General features: G+C 35.5%; 1 protein-coding gene across 8 annotated transcripts in view; it reads left to right on the top strand.

Annotated features, from left to right (window-relative positions):
* Positions 1 to 23,675, top strand: part of LOC129239690 (2,3-bisphosphoglycerate-dependent phosphoglycerate mutase) — a 65,342-nt gene that overhangs the window by 23,948 nt on the left and 17,719 nt on the right. For 3 of the 8 annotated variants that reach the window (XM_054875433.1, XM_054875450.1, XM_054875460.1), the window contains 2 exons: positions 12,668 to 12,816; positions 14,599 to 14,834. In XM_054875433.1, the coding sequence (XP_054731408.1) occupies positions 12,668 to 12,816; positions 14,599 to 14,834 (385 nt within the window). Of the gene's footprint in view, positions 1 to 3,558; positions 3,661 to 3,751; positions 4,101 to 4,206; positions 4,228 to 12,309; positions 12,400 to 12,667; positions 12,817 to 14,598; positions 14,835 to 23,675 lie in introns of those variants that run through there. The other 5 variants (XM_054875416.1, XM_054875442.1, XM_054875405.1 and 2 more) reach the window with 5 other exon arrangements.

The following is a 23,675-nucleotide window of genomic DNA, read 5'->3' as shown; positions in this document are numbered from 1 at the left end:
GACCGAATGAAATCTAATAAAAAGGCGCAAATTTGTTGTAGCCGCAATTCTCTTTATAAGTACATACTTGTATTTGTATGTATGTACGTATGTGTGCGTGCAAATGACAGAGAACGTTAATGAATAGAGAAGTCTTAATGACTGGAAAGTGTTCATTTTCGAGGGGTACTCGTCTCGCGAAGACAATTCACCATAGACAGATTTTTCAACAAAAATTAACAGTGAGGGGCTGAATTATGTAAATTTAGCAGCAGTCGATAAGAATTTGTTGGTGATTAGAAGCAAAGAATGTTAGGTAGCTTTTTAATATGACCTATATATTTGAATTTCTCCAAATCATCCAAATTATGTACATATGTTATGTCTGTCTGTCTGGTGTCTGTAAAACTTTGCTGAATCAAAATCCTCTATAGCAAACGCTTCATTACCAGGCGCACAGGAAGATGGCATATACAAATGTAAATTTGTGAATTTATATATGTACATTTGTGAATGTATATACATTTGCGCATATGTATATGCTGTGTGTATGTGTGCTCACCAGCCACAGCTCAAGATAAAACGGTAAAACTTCGCAAGAAATCCAGCGCGCACTCATGGCGCAGCGCACATTCATTGGCACAGCATTGTATGTACAGTAAGCTTGAAATGTTACAGGCATCTTCAAATGCTCTGATTTCAGAGTAAGTTTCTAACTGCAGATATATGCATATGTTTTGTGCACTTTTTATCAATTGAAAAACTACATATGTACGTAAAGTAATCTACTAATTAACTATTTGCCTACTATCAGTTAACATAAAATAATTGTTTCCAAATTTTATCTTAGTATTAAAATGTCCGAATCAGACCTTTTTTTTAAGCTACTTGTTTTCTTCTGCAACTTACTGTATGCTCATGCGCGCACTTGACGCACAGCAGCTGCGGCTGTCGAGCATTTAGAACGACATATTTACATACATATATTTTTGCATACATATGTACGATGCCGCGGGCACTCGACTTGACAAAAATTGAAGATTTATCAAATATTGGCAAATAATTCTTCGCGAAATATTCCAATATTGACTAATTTCAAATTGTCGAGAAAATTGGCATATGGGCGGCTCGTTTTATGAATGAAAGTTCTTGCTCTTAGAACTATGAGCTCGAACTTATCAATGAATTTTTTGATGATGAGTTTTTGTTGCACAGTTCAATAGTTGAAAGTGTTCGGCGCCGCCGCGACTGTTCAGCGCTATGGCAACTAGAATGATGGCCGCTACGCCTGCGTCTAGGACTGCATTTTGTTCTTGTAGTCGCTAGGCATAGAATTTTAGCTTTGAACGACATACGCATTTTGAGCAATAAAGCGAATGCCCTGTGTGTGCGGTTGTATGTACATGCATATGTGTATATTAATAAGCATTGTTTTGCTTGAATTCAATTCACATACAGTAGGTTCTGTTTTTATGCGGTAGATACGTTCCGCAAGAAACAGCATAAAAAAAAAACAGCATAAAAAAAGCTACTAGTTCTATAGTAAAACTATAGATACGTTTCAAATGCTAAAACCGCATAAATCTGAAATAATGTAATAAAATCGCATAAAAAATGGCACTCGTCCCATATTATAACTATAGATACGTTCCATAGACCGCATGAATCTGAAATAATTAAATAAAATCGCATAAACAAAATATTGTATTTTTGAAAATTATATCTTTATTTAAGAAACGTCAGAATCGAAAAATAAATTTAAGTCAGAAATAAAATCAGACAATACCCACATGTTGCGCGTTCGTTTAGGATTTGGCGTAAAATCACTTTCGTCACTTGAGGAAATGTACACGTCTGATCTAGATAGTTATGCAGGCGGTTCCATACTTGTAGGGTTAGCATTTCTGATGTAATCTGTGATGAGTTTTTGCTTAGCTGGCTTAGAATCTTGTTTATATGTACAATTCCCGATAGGTCGACATGCATTTTGTAATTTAAAAAAAAAACCGCACTATTTCAAAACCGCATAAAAAAAAGCCGCATAAAAACAGAACCTACTGTATTTATATTTGCATATGCCATCTTCCTGTGTGCCTGGTAATGAAGCGTTTTGTATACAGAATTTATTGATTTGATCAATTGAACGTACATAGACAGATATAGTTGGGGCATCAAGTGCATATACGCACATGCACATACGTCGATGCATATGCAGAAGAAGTTGTTTTAGCATTTGCAGGAATTCGATCATTCGAATATTTACACCCTAATTATTGCATGAAATATGATAAGGCGATGCTCGTGAGGTTGGTCATGTTGCTTCAGTGCATATGTACATATGCGTGCAACACTATATTTATTAAAGATGCAATAGAACTTAGTTGTCCCATATATGTATGCAAATACGTTTCTTTGAAGTTTTATTTTATTTATTTTAAATTTCAAAGTTTGGTACTATCTATAAAATGCATACATATATGATTTATTCCCTGTAATATACATAGGTAAATTTAAAAAACTTTCGTTTGGCACAGGACCAAAAAATGCATATTCAAATGCACATAAATATGATAAGGCAATGCGTCGTGAGGTAGGTCATTGTTGCTGCAGTGCGTGTGCACATACATACATTTCTAACACTATAAGAATTGAAGATGCAATTGAACTTTTGCACAAATATAACTAACAAAATATATGTATATATACATATATTGATATACATATACATATATTCATCAATATACCAATATGCTCTTTGAATTTTTGTCTAAAATTAATTTCGACTCGAAAAATTAGTAAAAATTTTCATCAAATTTACTAAAACGCACACAACAAAATGTGTGCATTAAAGTTACTTTGATTTTAAATCTTGGATTTTAAATCTTTATTTGGTTGTATTTGTTTGAAAATATAAATTGAATAAATTTTCGTTTATCAAGGGAACATAAAAATGCACAAGCAAATGCCTTGCAAAATGCCGTCGGCATTTGTCAATTTGATTTCATACAGAAACCAAAAACTGAGCAGAGCCAATGTACTTGTACATAATTCACTGTAATCAGGTCTGTTAAGAACTTCCCCGCCTTCGAGTTAAGCGAGGTGAAATAGTGTTCGCGGTTTCACTTCATTTTTGACAATTCACACTATTCGTAGCTCGTGAGAATTCTCTATATTTAACGTTCTCTGCAAATGAGAGCGCCGGACAGCCATAGCAAAACATGGCAAATAACAATAAAATATAGCTGAAAAAACGAAACAAAAAATAATAATAACAATAACAACAGTGATACGTAATACCATCAGAAGTGACCGACGTGACCAGCGCCTGTGGCACAAGCAAAAAAACGAGCACAATCGCTGCTACTTAAACAATAAAAATGCAAAAAAATAACAACAATCATGCATAACAGTATCACAGATCTTTGAAATTGTTAAAATACCATTAATACTATAATCTACATACATACATACATACATTTGTGCATATGAATGTGGCTGTGTATATATAGGTAACCATGAAAATGAATTCGCAAACACAAATCGTCAAAAAAAAGTGTAGCCAAGTAGAGTAAGTCACCATCCACGATCATCCACGATGAGTCCATAGTCGTCCACAGTCAGTTTCCCGTTGAGATTCACCCATCCAACACGCAGCAACAAAATGTTGAGCACTTGGACCGCGTAAGTGTCGACCTGCATTTGCACTGGAATTCGTTTTTTTATTCCAATACTCACGTATTTACATATTCATACCCATGCCACTGTGCGCATTTGCATTTGAGCGTTTATGTGCATGTAACTGAATTCGAATATGTAGTGGATATTGGCCCGCGCGGTACTTCATAAAATTGGGTTCTGAGTTTAACAAAAAAAAAATGTATAAGTTTTAGAAAATATAATTGAGTAAATAGTTGTTAATTACCAGAAAAAAAATCCATTTTAATAAACATAAATTCTTCAGTTTATACGCTAGTGTTTACTTGTGTACTAATGGCTAAAGCAAAGTTATTCAGACGAACGGCTGCAGTCGGTGCAATGGCAGCGCTAGTGGCGGCTTGGACTAGCCTATTACAACCGCGCACCCGTCCTAACGTCTCTGTTGTCGGTGGCCAAGAAGGACGGTAGGCCATAAATGAGTATTAACGCAAAGTTTACGACTAAAGCTATAATTAGCGTAAGAATTTAAATCAGAAAATAAACTGATTACAGTGGCCTCTATTTAGCGTGAGCGATTACTTGAGTACATATGTACGTATGTATGTTCATATGTAATATTTTGTTTAGCGGTTTTTACTCAATGATAACGCCACACCATAGAATACATTCACACGTACATATGTAAATATGCCTGTGCATGTAGATAGGGTGTTTCAACAAGTGCGATTAGTTTTATACCCGGCGCAATACGAAAGTCTGTTTTCCAAATGCATGCGGTATTTCCAGAGCTGAGTTGTCGCTGTTGTGATTGTTATTGTTGTTGTTGTCATTGTTGTTGTTCGTGGTTTGGTTTTGTTGTTGGTGTTTGTGGTGCTGTTGTTGGTGTTGGTGGTGGTGTTGTTTGTGTTGCTGTTGTAACAACAGAAACATTCTCTCTCCATATAGAGCGGGGGCTGTATGGAGTTGAGTGTGCAAAATGTGAGGACCGCATTCTATAAATAGTTTTGAACTCAGAAAAGCTTGCAGATTATGATTCAGGATGTTGCCGGGAGATTTGATGGCCCATTTTTTTTATACCCCAGTCCCTTAGTATTCAAGTAAATGGACTGAACAAGTGCTTTGAAACCATTTCAATGATTGTTTTATTGATAAAATTCAATTATTTCTTATGATTAAGGATAATTTTAGTTAGTCAATAAAAAAAAGTAAAAAATAAAACACATATTTTTGATAAAAAATGATTTAATAGGAAAAAAAATATTTTAACATAAGTCATACAAAAAAATACAAATAATTAATCTTTTTTATTTTGGCAGTTATTATTAATACATTTGCACAACGAAATACAATTTAGTTGTAACTTTTTGCAAGAACAAGCCTTTGTTTGACAATTAGATGTACATTTGCAGGGTTGAATTAACAATTCCGGTAATGGTCGCTTCGTCAATTGTCGTGGATACAATTTACCATCTTTTTTTCATAGCCTAATAAGGTGTAATCAATAGGCTGTAGTACTGTTTGGTCAGAATTTATCCATATATATGTTTGTGCTGAAGCTCTTAACAAATGTAAATGTAGAGCATCTGATGTGCAAATTACTTTTAATAAATTTAAGCCGAAGCCAATATTTTGACCAATTAATTTCTAGCGAAGTTCATCAGCAGTTAATCTTTTTTTTTTGAGAAAAGATAGGTGCAAATGGTTTCTAATTCCGTTCACTGTTCGACTTTTAGGTATGTTCAATGACTTCATCCAGTGGTATGTTGCCCATAAACACTAATGATGATTTCGATCGATCTTTTGGATATGACAATAAAACGTTTTCACCATACTTATCTATTAGTAGTGATTTAATATCACGATTTTATACAACTGCATCTTCTATGTCAGTGAGTTCAGCTAGTCGCTTAGCTAATGATGACACTTCAAAAGAGTGAGTTGTTAATTTATGTTTTATTTCATTAATCAGCTTCTCAAATGCCTCTATAAGAAGGTCATGTGGTATTTTACTTGGAGGTCTACCTGCCATGATACCTTACTTCCATTGCAAATAAATCGTAATCGAAATCGGATGTTCGCAAGTGTCAATTTATGTAAAAACATCATCTTGTCTTTTTCGGGCAGTATTTAAGATTTGTTCCGCTGCTGACATTTCGGAGCACAAATAAAGTGTTTTGTTTTTATTTCTTGTTTGTTTACCACAAATTAAATATTTTAGATCTTTATTAAATTTTAAATTTGTTCTTGATGACCTTCGAGTGCCTTGAGTACCTGACACACTAGCTTCTGCAGAGCAGGTAGAAATAGAAACATTCTCCTGCTTTTGTGGCACTACAACGTCTCGACGTCTTATCTTCTCTTCGCTAATGTAACTTGCCATAGAAGTTCGATGCCAAGTACATTTGTATTCAGTAAAGTCTGTATTATTTTTAATTTTCTCACTAATGTCATCTTTTCTCCGATCTGCTGCTCTCTGAATATTTATAAATGATTGTGGTTTTGGATTTATCACTAAATTACCCAAATACGACAAATACGAGTGCTATGACGCAATAACGCTTGGACAAGGTGAAGGGCGGGGGAAAGGGAAGGGACCATCACAGCTGCCGGCAACATGTTTTTTTTTTTTTTTATGTAGGCTCTCAGGTAAAAGAATTTCAGCATTGTTGCCGGTCCTCACATTTTGCATACTCAATGTCCTTTAGCGCCTGCACTAATATGTACATGTTCGGGCACTGACAGTCATAGACCGGTAATAATCCGGGTCGTTCCGGTAATATAGAACCGTCTATCAAGGGAATGTCCAGCTCTGAATCGTAATGATTTCTTTAGAGATTAAATGACTTTTGATTATAAGTGCTACAACAACAACAAAAAATTACGAGCAGACTAAAATTTGTAGCAGACTAAATTGGTTCAATTACGTTCTGGATACTGTAGCAGGTTAAACTCCTACTTATCAAGAATTGACCCCGGCATAGCAAACATATGTTCTATGCTCGACACTAGTCACCTTTTCACATGCCTCATCAATCCTACTCACCTAACACCCCTCTGCCTCTGGACACAACCTCAGCAAGTTTCCTGAGCCTACTGTTAGATGAACTACACGAAGACGACCGGTAACTATCATACATCGCACTGACAGAGTTTAGTAAGCTGCTACAACAATCTTCAATTCCGGTTCACATCTTTTGTAGAGCAACAGTAACATTTGCATGTATTTTGTTTTTGCAATTAGATGGATCGAGTGACAAAATTTGAATAGGAATCTTAACAAACAAACAAGGCAAGAAAAGAAGCAGGGCACTTTGACACCATACCGAAAAAACAACCAAATCAGCTGCCATAACGCAGTCACCTTGTGTCTCATACACTTTGGAAAACGACTAGTATCTCCATACAATGTATCCATTATTTTTTCATAAATTTTTGCATAAATGATTTAAAACTGTTTTATGGTCGATCTTTAGCTCCCGGCTGCTACGACTACTAAAACACCGGTCTACTTCGGTTATTTTTGTGATTTTATCGACTTTTTCTTTAACATCCAAAATGCCTGAACGGGATCGACGAAACCAAATTGCACGTAATTAGTTGTTAAAGTATCGGCACCATTCACAATTTCTATAGAATGTACCAAATTTTCCCTTTGTTGACTTCCATTGCTAACACCCTGTAACTCACAACTGAATGGATCAACACAAAACAGTAAAATAATTTTTTTTAGTATGAAATGCCAGCTTAGCAACGAGCATAGAAGTTAAATTGTTTGACCGATACTTGACGAGATATCGATCACTACAGCCATCTACCAAGAAAATAATGACTTTGTTTTGCCGCAAACTAATATAAAATATTCCGGTTATTCCTAGGTGGAACATTGGGCTCAACAAACAGATTATAATTTAATTGATTTTAAAATAAAAATTTGATTTGACCCCACGAATAGCCTGCTTTTTGCGCTTCCACATCCACCTGTCGCCTCCAGATGTTGGCACGTCTCCCGCGTCTGCGACATCTGTTAAAATTTCATGATATTTTCTATCATTATTCCGTGAATTATTGTGCTAAGAGTGATGCTACTTTTGTTATTTTCAAAACACGGGATCAAAAAGAATTTCGTGTTTTAATTTTACACTTCTCTTGATGGGGAAAAATACTGTTCAAGCGAAACAATGGCTTGAAAAGTGTTATGGAGGCTCGGCTCCATCAGAAACAACAATAAAACAAGGTTTGCTCACTTCAAACGTAGAGACACCACTGATGCACAACGCATCAAAAAAATCCACAAAATGATCAAAAGGAAAGTTGCAAGAGTTTGCTGATATCGTAAAGATATCAAAAGAAAGTATTGGCATTTGAACTTCGAATTGCTCCCACATCCACCGTATTCGCTAGATCTAGCTCCCACCGACCACTGGCTGTTCGCAGACCTAAAAAAATGCTGGCCGGTAAGAAATATCGCTCGGATGAAAAGATTTTTGCTGAAACCGAGGTTCATTAATCGTTGAGGCAAAAGATGAATCATTCTACAAAAGTGGTGTTAGAGCGTGACTGAAATGATTGCATTGTTCTTGTTAGAAATTACGTTGATGAATAAAACTGATTTTGAACAAAAAGAACGTGTTTTCTTTGTTGAGGCCGGGGCTTTTTAGCCCATATGTTATATAAACCGGAAAGTCACTATATAAACCAAACTTGATACTCGATTTGATCATATCTCAGCACATTTAACCCTAGAACACACACCCGGGTACAAATGTATCCAGTTCAACTTTGAAGTGTGTGTGTAACTTTTGAACCGCCATACCTCTATACCGCTAACTTCGGATCTAGGAAGATTATTTAGTTTTGTTCAAAATTTGAACCAGATCGGACCATTGGTTCAGGAGCTACAGCCTTCCAAACACATTATATACGTAAACACACACCCGGGATACGTTCGTACCCCAATAGTAAAAATCCTCATAATAATAAAAAAAAAACATTTTTTATATTATTTTTTTATTTGAAAAATTAAAAATATTCATTTCACACATTATAATATTGACTTTTATTATAAAAATGCATCTTATATCTAAGGAAAATCATGGCAAATAGAGCAATTTGTTGATGTGACCGAATGTTCAAGACACATTGGCTTCTTACATTTGGCGCACAGCTTTCTGGTTTTTCTACGGCGTTTTTCCTCTTGTGCGTAACATAAATAGCAAGATCCGGACACAGGTTTTGGCGTGCGCGCTGCGTCAGATGTTGATGCTGCTGTTGACACCATTGATTCCAGCGGTCGGTTGAAATATGCTTCAATAGCAATTTTAGTCGAAAAATTTCGCGTCACTTGACGATTTATGGCTCTGGCTTCAATAATGGGCATACACAATGCTTCAGCCAAGCTGCGCAGGATCTGCTTACGCTTGTTGTTTGTTCTCCAAGGCAACATAGGTTTATTCAAATCGTAGACAATGTAGGCTGCAAGAGCTGTAATGTCCAACATGTTGAAGAACATCGCTAGTGGCCATCGTTTTGTTTGTCTTTGTGTTGGATATTCCGCAAACATTTGGTCCATTCGATCAACACCACCTTTGGTACGATTATAATATTCAATTATTTCAGGTTTCCCACTGTCAGCTATTTCAGCATCATTATGCATGCTTTATTTTTTTGGGAACATAAGAGCACATTGTCACATTATTTTTGAAGCCAAATGTCGTTGAACCAATTGTCCTGTTTTTGTTCTGCTTCATTTCTTAAGGAATATATGATTTGTTTTTGCGCAAAGTTCCAACGATCGTGAGTTTCCAGGTGAGAAGCAGTTCTGCAACTGGCAAGGTCGTAAAAAAATTGTCCATTGTAATGTTTCGGCCACTTCCTTGGTATTTGACAGACAAATCCTTCCCCACTCGTTCGCCTTGGTTCGTTTCCCTACCAGTTTCTGCTTGGCCAGTATATATTTGTCCATGCAGTGGATATGCATTTGTGGCATCGCAAATCCACCAAACCTTGACACCATATTTAGCAGGTTTTGACGGTATGTACTGCGTAAACCGTGTGCGTCCACGGTAAGGAAATAATTGTTCATCAATCGTCAAGCATGAGCTGGGCTTGTAATGTGCAGGAAGATTATTGTTCATCATCGTCCACAACTCACTGATCGGTGCTGCTTTATCAGTTAGTAAGCGTGTTGCACGAGTGTTTTTATCGTCAAATCTTAGGAACCGCAATATCGAACAGAAACGGTTGACTCCCATTGTGTCCTCCCGGAATGTCCTTCAGGATGTCGATACAAGCCTTTTGGATGGCCTCTACGGACTCAAAACGTTTTCCTTTCATGGTCAAATGCAATTTTTCGAATAGGTAGAAGTCACAGGGAGCCATATCAGGCGAATACGGTGAGTGATTGATGGTTAAAATGCGACTTCTAGTCAAAAAAGAGTGGATCGATGAGATGGTGAATTTTCATGAAATAAGCGCTAGCTTCCTCCTTCGCGGTATTCAGGGCTAATTCGACGAATGTGATGCAACAAACGCTTCAAAAGGCCGATAGAAAATTGCATTGGCGGTTTGACCCATGGGCAGGAGCTTCTTGTGGAATCCCTTGGAATCGTAAAAACAAATGAGCATCGACTTGATTTTTGACTTCTCCAAACGCCATTTTTTGGCTGGTTGCTCGTTTGGGGCCTTCCATTCGGCACTTTGACGCTTAGTTAGAGACACCACAATTCATCACCAGTTATGTTCCCATGGCATTGTCATTTATGTCCTGAAACGTGAAACGTGTACACCACTTATGAACTCTGGCACGAGACAGACAATCATCACTATGTATAAACTTTTTTCATCAATTCAAATGTCTCGGTAAACGTTTTACCGATTTTAAAACAAAATTTGATATTACGAGGGCGGGTCAATAAGTCCGTGACTTTTTGTATTTCTGACCTCTACTGAAAAAGAAAAACTGCTCCTGTCAGTTGACTCCTGTCAAAATTTGAACGTGCTGCGTCAGTTAGTTTGTGTTTTACAGCTACCTTTATCAGACTACCCAGTAATTCACAGTCGACCTCAAACGCAATCGTGTAAAAACTTCACTGGAAGGTTTGGCGTTGTTTAATCGCAATATGTAGGAGTTTTTGCGCCGTTTTGTAACCGTGGACGAAACATGGATCCATCACCACACCAGAGACCAAAAAACAGTCGAAACAGTGGGTTTCTAAGGATGAATCGGCTTAATAAGCACACGAAATTCAGTTTTTTCCATTTTCTCCTCAAATTACTGGGTAGTCTGATAAAGGTAGATGTAAAAAATTATGACAGGAGTCAACTGTAGTATTTCTTTTTCAGTAAAGATGTCAGAAATACAAAAAGTCACGGACTTATTGACACGCCCTCGTAGCTCTTTGTTCAAAACTCATTTTTGTAACTATGACTCAAACATGCAGACTCTTTAGATGCAATAACCTTGCTTCCACTAAACCGAATGTCACCAAGCTTTCACTGGATGGCAGCTAGCGATGTAACTTATAACGCACTAAAAAAAAACTTTTAGTCTTATTTATTTTGGACTTCAACTTGTACAACATCTACGAAGTCAACATAAATGCATACGAACTTAAGGCCGGCACTATCAGTTGCTAACGAGTGACCCTGTACACACCACACTCGTATGTACGAAAACACGCACTCGTCTGTCTATCTGTTAAGCTAAATACACACCAGGCAACCGTTGCAGCAACACGGCCATGTTGAAGCAACCGTTGCCTCGTGTGTAGCTGTGTTGCCAATTGATTTTCGTGTTGCTGCAACCGTTGCCTGAAATATAAAATAAATTTGATTTTTGGGATAGGTTGCTGCAATCGTTGCTTCGTGTGTATCATTGTTTACTGCTTTTACTCGTTCAGTTCGTTGAACACAAGCAAAGAAGAAGGTTCGTGCGGAGTAAAATAAAGTGAAAAAGGAAAAAATGGCAATTGAAAATAATGAAAATTATGTTAATTTTGTTAACGGATATAAAAATTTGAGAGAGCTGTAGGATATAAGTAGTGAAAAATGTAAAAATAAAAATTTTAGAAAAAAAAGCATACGAACAATTAAAAAATAAATACAATAAAATTGATAAAAATTTCAAGTCCGCAAAAGAGTTTCCTGTTGCAAGATACCGCAAAGTTATTGCCAGTCTAATTTCTGCTGATATTGCCTCTCTCATTATGGTATCTTGTTTCGTTATTTTGGACTTTACGAAGTCCAACAATTTTCTAAACAGGGCTTCGTCCATCCTCATGTAATTTTTATAGTCCGCTGACTCATTTTCCTTCTTCATTCTTTCAGAAGCCTCTCTTTCGAAAATTCGATTTTTTTTAAAAGCCAATTTTTGGACCAAATTTTCTTTCTCTTCTTTTGTTGCATCTCTTCTTCCTCATTTTAGTACAAAAGTTCGTCAATTATAATAAGAGAAGTAATTTTTCGTATTTCGTCGATCATTTAAAAAATTTAATTTTACGTATCTTCCGCTTGTACCTTTCCTGCACCACAGTTATACACAATACTGAGATTGAAGCAACGGTCGCAACGTGTTTCTTAAACAAAGGCAACACGTTGCTGCAACCGTTGCTTCAACGGTTGCCTGGTGTGTATTTAGCTTTAGAAGTTGCTTAGACGTAAAGACGACAACGTCGGGAAAATACGGCATTTGGTGATAATGGCAGCGCGCATACAAGTGGGTGGGTGGTGGTGGCGTGCGCATGAATTCTATGCATACATACAGACGTAAATATGTAATCTACAATTGCACGATTTTCAATGATACAATGCATTTTTCTTGAAAAGCTTCCGACTAAAACTAAGTTTTTGGCACTTTCAATCATGTCCGCATATCCATACATATACATACATGAGTGTATACATACATACGAGTACATACTTATCTCATTTGGCAAATCACACATTTTTCATATAACAACGTTGTATAATGTATACACTTTCCTACATAGTTGATTATCAAACAGCTGATTTTCATATTCTTTCGCATTTGCAGTCTAAAGTCAGTGTGCCCCGCGGCGAAGGCAAAATCAAAACAAACAAATATGAAGACCAACCAATTGGTAATAATTCGGCATGGCGAGAGCGAATGGAATAAGATGAACCTCTTTTGTGGATGGCACGATGCGGATTTGAGTGAACAAGGTAAATGAATAAAATTTAAAACACACATTCATACATACATACATACATAAGATATATGCACATTCATATGTATGTAGGTATGTATATGTACGACTACAGTCTTGCGCAGTATTTGAATAGACTTTCAAAGATAAGGAAGTCGAAATTTGGTCCGGACCAAACTTTTTATACCCGCACACATTTTATTAGGCTTGGCTTTCCATTGCTACCACAACAAATTTGCTTATAATGTCTAAGTGAGTGAATTGGATTATAACACACAAATGTAGTCACTATATCAGCCTTTTAATTTATAGTGCTTTTTATAAATTAAAATTAAGAATTAATAGCAATATTTAACGTTAAAAATGCATCTTTTTTGCATAAGCTTAAAAAATGCCCTATTACAGACGCTTATTTTACTTAAATACAAACACTGAAAAGTAGCAATATTCACTCATAAACAGTCCTTATTAATTCAAAATTTGATTTATAGCCATTTTTACTCAATAATACTTCGAATTTTATTAAAATTCTGTTATTATAAATGTTTGTAATACCGTGCAAAATAAATGTGCGGGGCGAACTGTCAAAGGAACGATAATGAGAAAAGAATAAAGCGAAACCGAAAAAACCCTGTCAACCAACAATGAGGTTCGATGGAACTTTTGTAGAGATGAATTAACTTTTGGCCTTCAATAAATCATTATTTTCAAAAATAGTGGAAATTTGGACTAAAAAATCGCGCTAAAATAATATTTTTATAAAACGTGAAAATTTGGACTAAAAATTCGCGATAAAATAATATTTTTACAAAAAATGGAAATTTGGACTAAATATCGCGATAAATAATATTTTTACAAAAAGTGGAAATTTGGACTAAAAAATCGCGATAAAATAATATTTTTACAAAAAGTGGAAATTTGGACTAAAAAATCGCGATAAAATAATATTTTTATAAAAAGTGAAAATTTGGAATACAAAATCGCAATAAAATAATATTTTTATGAAAAGTGAAAATTTGGACTAAAAAATCGCGATAAAATAATATTTTTATAAAAGGTGAAAATATGGAATTCAAAATCGCAATAAAATATTTTTTTTTTGTTACAAAAAACAAACTTATATAAAATAAAATTCTTATAAAAATAATAAATTTTTCGCCAGGATCACTTATAAATTTTACGACAATACAACATTTTCATAAATAGTATGAATTATAAAACCTAAGTTAAATGCTTGCTGGGTTAAGAGTTGCTCTATACGTTTCTCTTCAACGATATTTCAGTACAAGATGCAAATACGGACGTAAAAAATCTAGTTTTTAAGCTTTTCCTGTGGGTTCTATAGGGACCCTAGGAGGTTGGAACTTACATCGTTATAAAGGTGTGACCTGGCTCTTGCTATTTCCCCCTCCGCCACCATCCTAATATATCGTGGTAGTAATAGCAAGTTTAGCCTTTTATTAAAATTTAATTTGGGCTGGCAATTAACTTTTTGAATCAGAAAAGTCACAGATAATGAGAGTTATGGCTTGTAACATCAGACAGACGGAGGGAAATTTGTCTTAATATTATATATTAAAAATTGTATCCGAATGGGATGAGGAGCCATGTGTCCCAAGTTTGGGCATGTCCAATTTCGTCCATTTTGAGTATCAATCTGCCTTGAATAATCACGCCCAAGTTCCATACAACGGTAGTTTTAGCAAAATTTAAAAAAATGGAATTTTTCTGTTATAAATTATGTAAAATTACTCAATTTTTGTAAAAATTACCTGATATTTATATTTTCTTCCCACAGGTGCTAAGGATGCTGTCAATATCTCAGCCACGGCATTGCGTGAAAGCAATCTAAAATTCGATATAGCGTACTCATCGGCTTTATCACGCGCTAAGCAATCACTCAGTATTGTATTGAAAGAATTGAATCTCTGCGACTTGGAAGTTGTAAGTGATTGGCATTTAAATGAGCGACACTATGGAAATTTAACAGGTTTCAATAAACGTGACATGGCAGACAAATACGGCGAGGAACAGGTAAGTCGAACGATGGTCAGGGCAAAGAAAAAAACAACAATAGGGCAATTCACAATTAAGTGCAAGCCAACTGGCATCAAAGTACGGACAAATTGCAATAGCAACGCAACAACAAAATGTGTATATTTGCCATTATAATTTTCAAATGCCTGATGCCAGGTCATATGCACTTAATTTCGAGTGGCCCTTATAGATAATATGTATATGTAGGTATGTAGGTATATAAGTATGAGTTCGCACGTGCATATGTTTGATCACAATAGACTCCGAAACTAATCAGCTAATTTGCTGACGTAACCTAAGTATGATAAAGGGTTTTCCAATAAGAGGTGTTATTTTGATATTCAAAGAATGGTTTTGTTGCTTGTGTGGCACGTAGCGCCGTCTTGTTGAAAATAAAATCAATACCATCCAATTCCGGTCATAAAAAATCATTAATCATCTCTCAATAGCGCAATCCATCCACGGTAACTGTTGCTCCAGCTTGATTTTCGAAAAAGTAAGGTCCAATGACTCCGCCGGACCATAAACCGCACCAAACAGTCACACGTTGATGATAGAGAGGCTTTTCAACAATAATTCTTGGATTTTCTGAGCCCCAGGTCCGACAATTTTGCTTGTTGACGAAACCGCCGAAGTGGAAATGGGCCTCTTCACTCAAGATGATTTTTCGATAGAATTCCGGATAATTTTTATGCATTTCAACGACCCAATCAGCAAAGACAAGACGTTATTGATGAACGGCCGCCTTGAGTTCTTGTGTTAACTGGACTTTATAATCCTTAGGACTCAAATCTTAATGCAAAATACGGTGTAATGACGTTTGGGGAATGCCTAATTCAAAAGAACGACGAGGAATGGACAAATCTGGGTTTTCTTCAACACTTTCGGCTACAACAGAAATATTTTCTGCTGTTCTTGAGCGACGTGCACGGATTTTATTCTTCACATCCCAACAGCTCGAATTTTTTCACCAATTCCTGTATTGCGGTCCGACAGGGTGCTTCATGATGACCCAAAAATGTTCGAGTTTTACGAACCGTGTCTGCCAAATTTTCACCATTTTTATAGTGAGTCTTAATAATTTCAATGCCTTGTTTAAGCGTTTATCGTTCCATTTTTATTAATGGCGTAGTTTCTACTTGTCAAATTTCAAAAAATGTCAGCTTCAATTATATGACATCTATCGAAATAGCGGGCTATTCAAAATAACACCTGTTATTGGAAAACCCTTCAGAATACAAGATTGCGCCTATCAGAGATATGCGACGCGAAATTGATTTGCGCAGACGTAACCGGGCTTGTGACGGCGGTTTGCTTACGACGTAATTGAGATTGTCTTGGTATATACGAAAAAAAATTCACACAACCAGCACTCAGGTTGAAATTGAAATTTGAAGAGGTCGAGCCAAGGAGCACCAGGAGATTTGGTGGCTCCTAAAACGCTCAGGCTAAAGAGCCCATTGTATTTAAAGCTCTGGAAAGGGGGTAGATGGTCAAGGAGGGAAGGAGAAAAGTATCAGAGAAAAAGATAGGAAAAAAAAAACAGAGATAGAGATAGTTAGTCCTGTGAGAATTTTCCAGATTCTTTGGCAAATCTGTAAATATCCTCCAGTTTTAGAGAACGAATATTACTCATTCTCATGACATCGGAACCCAATACTCGTAGTCGTGCTCTAGCAAAGACAGGACACTCACAGAGAAAGTGCTCAGTGCTATCCGCCTCCTCCAAGCATGACAGGCATACCGGGTCCTCGATGATTCCAATGGTGGTCATATGCTGACCCCATGGGTTGTGTCCTGTAATGAAGCCGACCATCAACCGAATGTCTTTCCTTCTAAGTTTTAGTAGAAAGTTTGACAGCACTCAGGTTACTTTGTTGCCGTCCGAACAACGAGTCATTGGACGTGTGTTTGAATATGTGTGAAATAAACAGGCAAAATTCTGCTGCCGAATCCCCAATGACGTGGCAGCCGAAGTTACTCTCAAAATTTCACGTATATGGCTAAACCGTTGATGTATTATTCTTGGGGAAGTAACACAATTTGTTGACGTCATAATATAACAACAACAAATGGTTTAATATGATGTCAGCAAATGAGCTGTTGTTGGCTGACAAAAATGATAGAAACAAGATTTCGCCCATTAGAGAGTGCGTGACGTCACGTTTGCCAAGTTGTGCAGTGCTGCCAACAATTTGCTCTTCACAATAAATTTAGAGCTTTTTAATACCCAAAATGCGAAAATTTTGATGTTTGGTGTTTGTTTCTTTTGTTTTTAATTTAAAGCTAGCGAAACTGTAAGTTAAAAGAAAAACTGTATTATTAAACAAAAGAAGGTTAAAAATGGTAACTTTGAGAATGATTTTAGTGCTAATGAAAATTTGTTGATTCTTATAAATTTTGATATTTTGAAAGTGCAAATTTAATTTTTTGGTCCTTTTAAGTTAATGCAAGAATATTAAGTGTTCTTCTCTCAACTCTTCTTAACATTGAAAACCTTTTTACACATTTTAATAAGCGTTTGAATTTACTGAATACGAATACACATAGTGTATCAAGAGGTGTATTCATAGTGAAAATAAGCAACAAAATACCAGAAAATACTGAAGAAACAATACGGACTCTTTTACAGAAATAGTACCTTGTCTTCTTACATAACCTTAACAAAAAAACTCATAAATTAAATTCTGCATATCCGTAGCACATTTATTTAAAAAACAAAACGCACATTTTAAAGACAATTTTCTTGCATTCAAAGTTCTTTACTTAATTCATTAAAAATTTGGTGTGTTATTTTCTTTAAATGGGCATTTTAGTGCGGTTTTATATCCAAAGCTAGGCAACACTGCAGTAGCAAGAGAGAGATTTGACTGCTGAAAGGAAAAGAACACCAACAATAACCGCAATCGCGGGCAATGCTACCAGATTTTAAAAAAAGTAAAGCTAAATAAAACTAAGTGAATTATTTAACTCATTTTAAAAAAATGCATATTTTACAAAATTATAAGCATTAAATTTTAATTAGAACAGACTAGAAAAATGTCATGAAGGAAGAACGAAAACTCCGAAACTAAATAACAAAAAAATGCTAAATCAAGGTACGAAAATGGTAATCTGGCCATACTGGTGGCAAAACGACGTAACCCATTGTCAAATTCGCTGAGCGCAAAGTAACGGTACCACGATAGGCGCCATCTCATTATTCTTTCCATCATGGCAATCACTAGCCACGCACTATCTGATGGGTGCAATCTTGTTTCTATCATTTTTGCCCAATGAAAATGAAAAATGAAATGAAAACTTAAAATATCAAATACCAGAGAATTATCAAATTAATTGTCACAGCAAAAATTACAATTTCATGACAAAAAATAAAAAAGTGCAAGCGGCATGAGAAAAAGTTCAAGCCACACTTCTATTTAATGAGTTTTGTACGATTTTTCAGTTATAAAAAGAAACCCAGATAATTTAAGAAGAAGCAATCAATTCTATTATTCTTGAAAAAATATTTTATATTCATCCCTTCCACTCCATAGTGAAGCATAGGGCCACAATAATAAAAAAACTTATAAATTTTAATTTTTTTGAGACATGCATACGTATTAATAAGGGATGTTTTCTAAAATATCAAACAATCACTTAAATAGGAGTGAAATCTTAGTTTGAAAATTAGGAATTTTTTGAAACAATTTGCTTGCGTTGCATGTAATCAACAACAATGAACAATGCCACATTACTGCATATGTACATACAAAGTCATCAGGAGTCCTACCATAAACATATGTACGTATTTACATACATACGTACGCTCTGAATTGAGTTCTCCAATTTTTTTAACTAATTTTTAAAAAAGTTGTTAACCTAAAACCAAACTTTTTAATTCACCGGGCTACCCAAAGCAGCGTGATATATTTCCAGGAATCGGTGATTTTAATTGCGCTATTCAACTTCCGCTCTGGTTCAGTTGAGCTATGCTGTTATGCTGACGGTGCGTCTGAGCCATTGTGTGGAAAATGTTCTACAATATGGGTCGCATGCGAGTATGAGTGCAAAGATATATAGGCCTTACTTACTCAGCACCTGGCAGACTATCGATAAGCGGAGTAGTGGTTAGGTAAATGTGACTAGTGATAATTAAACCACTGCACTTAGACGCTATGGCCCATGAAAAAGATATAGTAACGCGAAACCATTGTTGGCATTTTTGACGCTTGCAAGCTTTTTAGTCTCACACTCCCATTTCCATTGTTTGTTTTGTATTTTCACTCAAATCAATTAGAAATTAAAAATTATAGTTTGGGGAAAAAGAAATATGTATATTATTTTCTCGGTAGATGATAGTGATCGATATCTCGTAAGATATCAGATTTATTAGTTTCTCCCCAACTACTGTATACATATGAATATACGCTGTTGGAAAATATAATATAATATTTTTATAAAAACTTAGTTCTTCTACGCATTTGCAAAAAGTATGCATAGTATACCAACATATGTATATATGTAAATCCAGATTCAAAATCAATCTCACATAAAAATGCAAATTTGAAATGGCTTTTTTGGGTACTTCTTAGTTAATTGCACAATTATATCGGGTTATTGCGTTCAAATTGGGAGAGTTTACTACCCACCCGTGTATAAATTATAATTTAATTTAAAAACATTTTTGTGCACTAAGTTATTAAAAACTCTGTCTGAAAAACGCATTTTTTTAGTAAATTGCGGAAATAAGCATACATTAATCGCTCTACTATAATTCTCCCTCAAAGCAGCCAGTTAATGAATTCATTCTTATGCTCACATCCACTTAGCATATTTTACTCGTAATATTGATTATTAATTGTTTTATTACTTTAGTTTAAACCAACTAACTAATTAATCGGAATTTATTAAATAAAACCACTATGAAAAGCGCTATTGCGCATTTGCAAATTAATATAAATGGCGGAGTTTAGCTGTCAAGCTCGAAAATGTACACTAAGAAAATTCGGCAAACAGTCAACTCATGAATGCATTACTCGTCGAGATATCAACATCGGTTGAAGGTTGTTCAGATACACTTTGAGCTACAGCAGCAATATTCTCAACAGGAAGTAGAGTTTTTGGTCTGTCAGACCTTTTTTATCCTCGCCAAAGCCAGTTTTTTGAAAAATGTTCACTAACCTTTGAATTGTCTACTCATTCGCACGATTATTTTCACTAAAAGAAAAACGAATTTTGCGATATGTTTTTCGTAAAGATCGACCATTTTCATAATAAATTTCAATAATTTTAATTTATGTTTATTTAATTAGGGTTTATTTTAATTTGTATATTGTTCTATTGTGTAAAATATTACGTCTGTCTATGTCACAAATATGGCATTACTATTAGAATTATTCACTATTGACATCTAGGTGTCAGTTTTGGAAGACCCTTTATATATGAAAAAAAATTGTATAATTTTTGTTCGTTGTGTTTTTTAGTCCAAGCAACTTCACATTTTCTCTGCCAAAATTATGTTTATACTGCGTTTTCAAAAGGATCCCCGGGCTCTGTAGATAGTTTAGTGGGGAGTTTCGATTGTGTTCTTTCTAATAGATGGGGCTTTATATGCCATGCCTCTTCAACTCCGCCCAGCAGCCAAAAATCAACTAAACATTGCCAAGTTTTTTTTATATTTATATTTAAATACCTCGTTTTTACTATACATAAATATTTATATTTGCTAAGGCCTATTTAGATATCGCTCGATTCCATTTGCCTCTTACTTGATCCTACTTGAGTACTACTTGACCGGCACTTCAACGATTTCACCCACTACTTGAGGAAGGTCATCTCCCGATGGACGTCTGTCCGTATACAGTCCAGTCCAGTTAAATACCCAAACAAAAGTATTTGCAACATTAAAAAGGTTTAAAATTGAAATTTGGAACTTGAAAAATCGAGAAAAAGAGCACCGAGAGATTGGTAACTCCCAAAAACACTCAGGCTAAAAAACCCTTTGTATGTGGAAAGCTCTGGAAAGTGAAAGGGAATATAGTCACGGAGGAAAGGAGATAAGTAACAAAAGAAAAAAGATGGGATATAATAGAAAAATAGAGATAGTTACATCTGTGAGTACGTAGACCTGTGCTTTGGTAAATCTGAAAATATCCTCCAATTTGAGAGAACGAATTTTACTCGTTCTCATGATATCGGAACCTAAAATTCGTAGCATTGCTCTATCAAAAGCGGGACACTAACAGAGAAAATGCTCATGACTTAAAAAGGTTTAATAAAACATTATTTTTTTAGAGTGGTCTTCTAATTTTTGATTAGTAAGAAATTATAGGGAAATCTTTTTGATTGTAATGAGTGTAAAATAATGTACTTATAAGATGCGTTTCATAATCAAAAGACACCTTTGGTATACAATTTTTGAACAATCACAAGCTCGCTTTTACTTTCGGGAGTTTATTTGGCGTTATTTTAACAGTTATAGACTTAAGGCTTCCATCAATTGTTTCTGGTGCGAAAGCGCTCTTTATTTTGTAGAACCCTTATCTTTTTCCAAAAAGCTACAATACAATTTTGCTTGTTTTTTCGGCGTTTCATAATGATAAGGCCACTAATCGAAAATAAGCTTCTGAAGAGATAAAAGATGCTGATTGTGGTTTTGGATGACTTTAATTATAATTTTATTCAATTTAACCTAAAATGACGAGGGATTCAATATTATCACAAGAAGAGCGTGGAAAAATTTTGGCCTACAAGGATTCCGGATTGTCAATCAAATTGATTGCAAAAAAATAGGCAGAAGTCGTTGTGTTATCCAGTATTTTTTACGGAATCCTGAGAATTACAACATTTTGAAGCCCGTTGGAAGAAAATGATCACTATCAATTCGAGAACAGCGAGCAATCATAAGAAAAACTTCTAACTCGACTAAGCCTTGCGCCAACTTGGCCGCTGTTGTTCAAAATAAGGTTTCAAAAACAACAGTTTGGCGCACAAGCTGGCGCGTCTTCAGTTGGCAGAAACACACCCAGACACCAACTGGGACACAGTAAGATATTTGGAATATTTTGAATGTGCCCAATTTCATACTAATTTTTAAAAAGGTTATATTTTCGGATGGAAAAAATGGAACCTTGATGGATCCGATAGTTTTTTAAATTATTGGAGAAATTTGCGCAAGAACCCCCTCGTATTTTCCAAGCGCAACTTCGTTGGAGGTTCTGTTATGGTTTAGGGTGCATTTACATCGAAAGCAATTCTTGATATACAGTTTGCATCATCGCGCATGAATAGTGGGGACTACAAAAACGTTTTGGAAAATAGTCTCTTTCCTTTTATTCAGGATAATCGGGAAAAGTCCTTCGTTTTTCAGCAAGACAATGCTCGAATTCACGTAAGTAGGGAAACAAGGCAGTATTTGACCGATTGTTCCATAGAAACTATGGACTGGCCGACGTGTTCTCCGGATATAAACCCAATAGAAAACATTTGGGATATATTAGTCAGAAGAGTTTACGCCAGCAATAGCCAATTTAACAACACCAACGAGGTTAAAGCGGCAATTAAGGCAGAATGGGATTTTTTAGATTAAATTTACTTAAGAAGTTAGCAGAATCGATGAAAAAAAGGTTATATTGCGTTGCTAAAGCAAATAGTGTTTCCATAGAATACTAAAATATTCTAGACGACGGAAAAAGAAAATTCGAAAAAAGTATACTTTTGTTAAACGATCACTTCAATTGAACAGTGTCTTATCATTTTGAAACGCCTGGAAAGACGTTTTTTCTAAATTCTGTAATGAAACTTTTATTTTTCGAGTGTGCCAATACTTTTTTGACTCACTGTAAGTGCCATTGGCTTTTCGTACTTAAGTTTGAAAGTCAATAACGCTTTCCATCTATTCCTGTAATAAATAACGTTTACGTAGCAGTGAACCCCGGGGGTGTCACATGAATGCACCCTGTTTATGACGGTTCCAACCCTTCATTTCTTGATACAATATTGTAAATATGCACACAGGCATAAAAGAGACACATACATATGTACATATGCATGTACAGGAGAACTACCTTTTTATTCCACATTTCTGAAATTTTGCATACTTTTACCTTCATTTCACAGTCACATCAACTGAGTCTCATTTTAACTGGGTGCTTAATACCCCTTGCTAAAAAAGTAAAGAACAAATTGACCCAATTTTCTGCACACAAAGGTGGGTATTTTTATCGTCAGTGCAATTACCGCCAGCTAAAAATAATATCAATAACGCGAAATCAGCTAATTGCATCACGTATGTATGTATGTAGGGTGAAGCATGCGTACAATTATAAATGGAGATGAACTGAATGTGCTTGATATGGATTTAATTAATTAATTATTTGACTTTTTGAATTATTTATTTATTTTATTTTTTTCATTCATTCCGCTCATGCCATAAATTGAAAGTCTGATAGAGGGCACCACAGATAATTTTTGTCACACCATCCATAAGCCATCGATAGTTTTAAATTGTGTGGACATTTGGTGGAAGAAGAAATAGTCAACAGGCCAATTAGAATTTATACAAGAGTCGATCAAATTTGTTCAAAATCAAATTAATATTCAAATGCCGTCATCGGAGTCCAACCACCATCCATTGCAGACGAAGAGCTGCAACTTCACCGAAAGTCCCGCGTAACCTTGAAACAATTACGTTCTGGATACTGTAGCAGGTTAACCTCCTATTAATCCAGAATCGGCTCCGACATGCTCAATATATGTTCGGCATTTGAAGGCACCCCGCACGACACTGACCACCTTTTCACATGCCCCATCAAACCCACTCATTTAACACCCCTCTCCCTCTGGGCCCAACCTGTC

Source organism: Anastrepha obliqua, chromosome 1 (assembly GCF_027943255.1).
Source record: "Anastrepha obliqua isolate idAnaObli1 chromosome 1, idAnaObli1_1.0, whole genome shotgun sequence".
NCBI classification, from domain to species: Eukaryota; Metazoa; Arthropoda; class Insecta; order Diptera; family Tephritidae; genus Anastrepha; species Anastrepha obliqua.
Note: the sequence above shows the minus strand (reverse complement) of the source record. Positions and strands in the feature narration are given on the sequence as shown.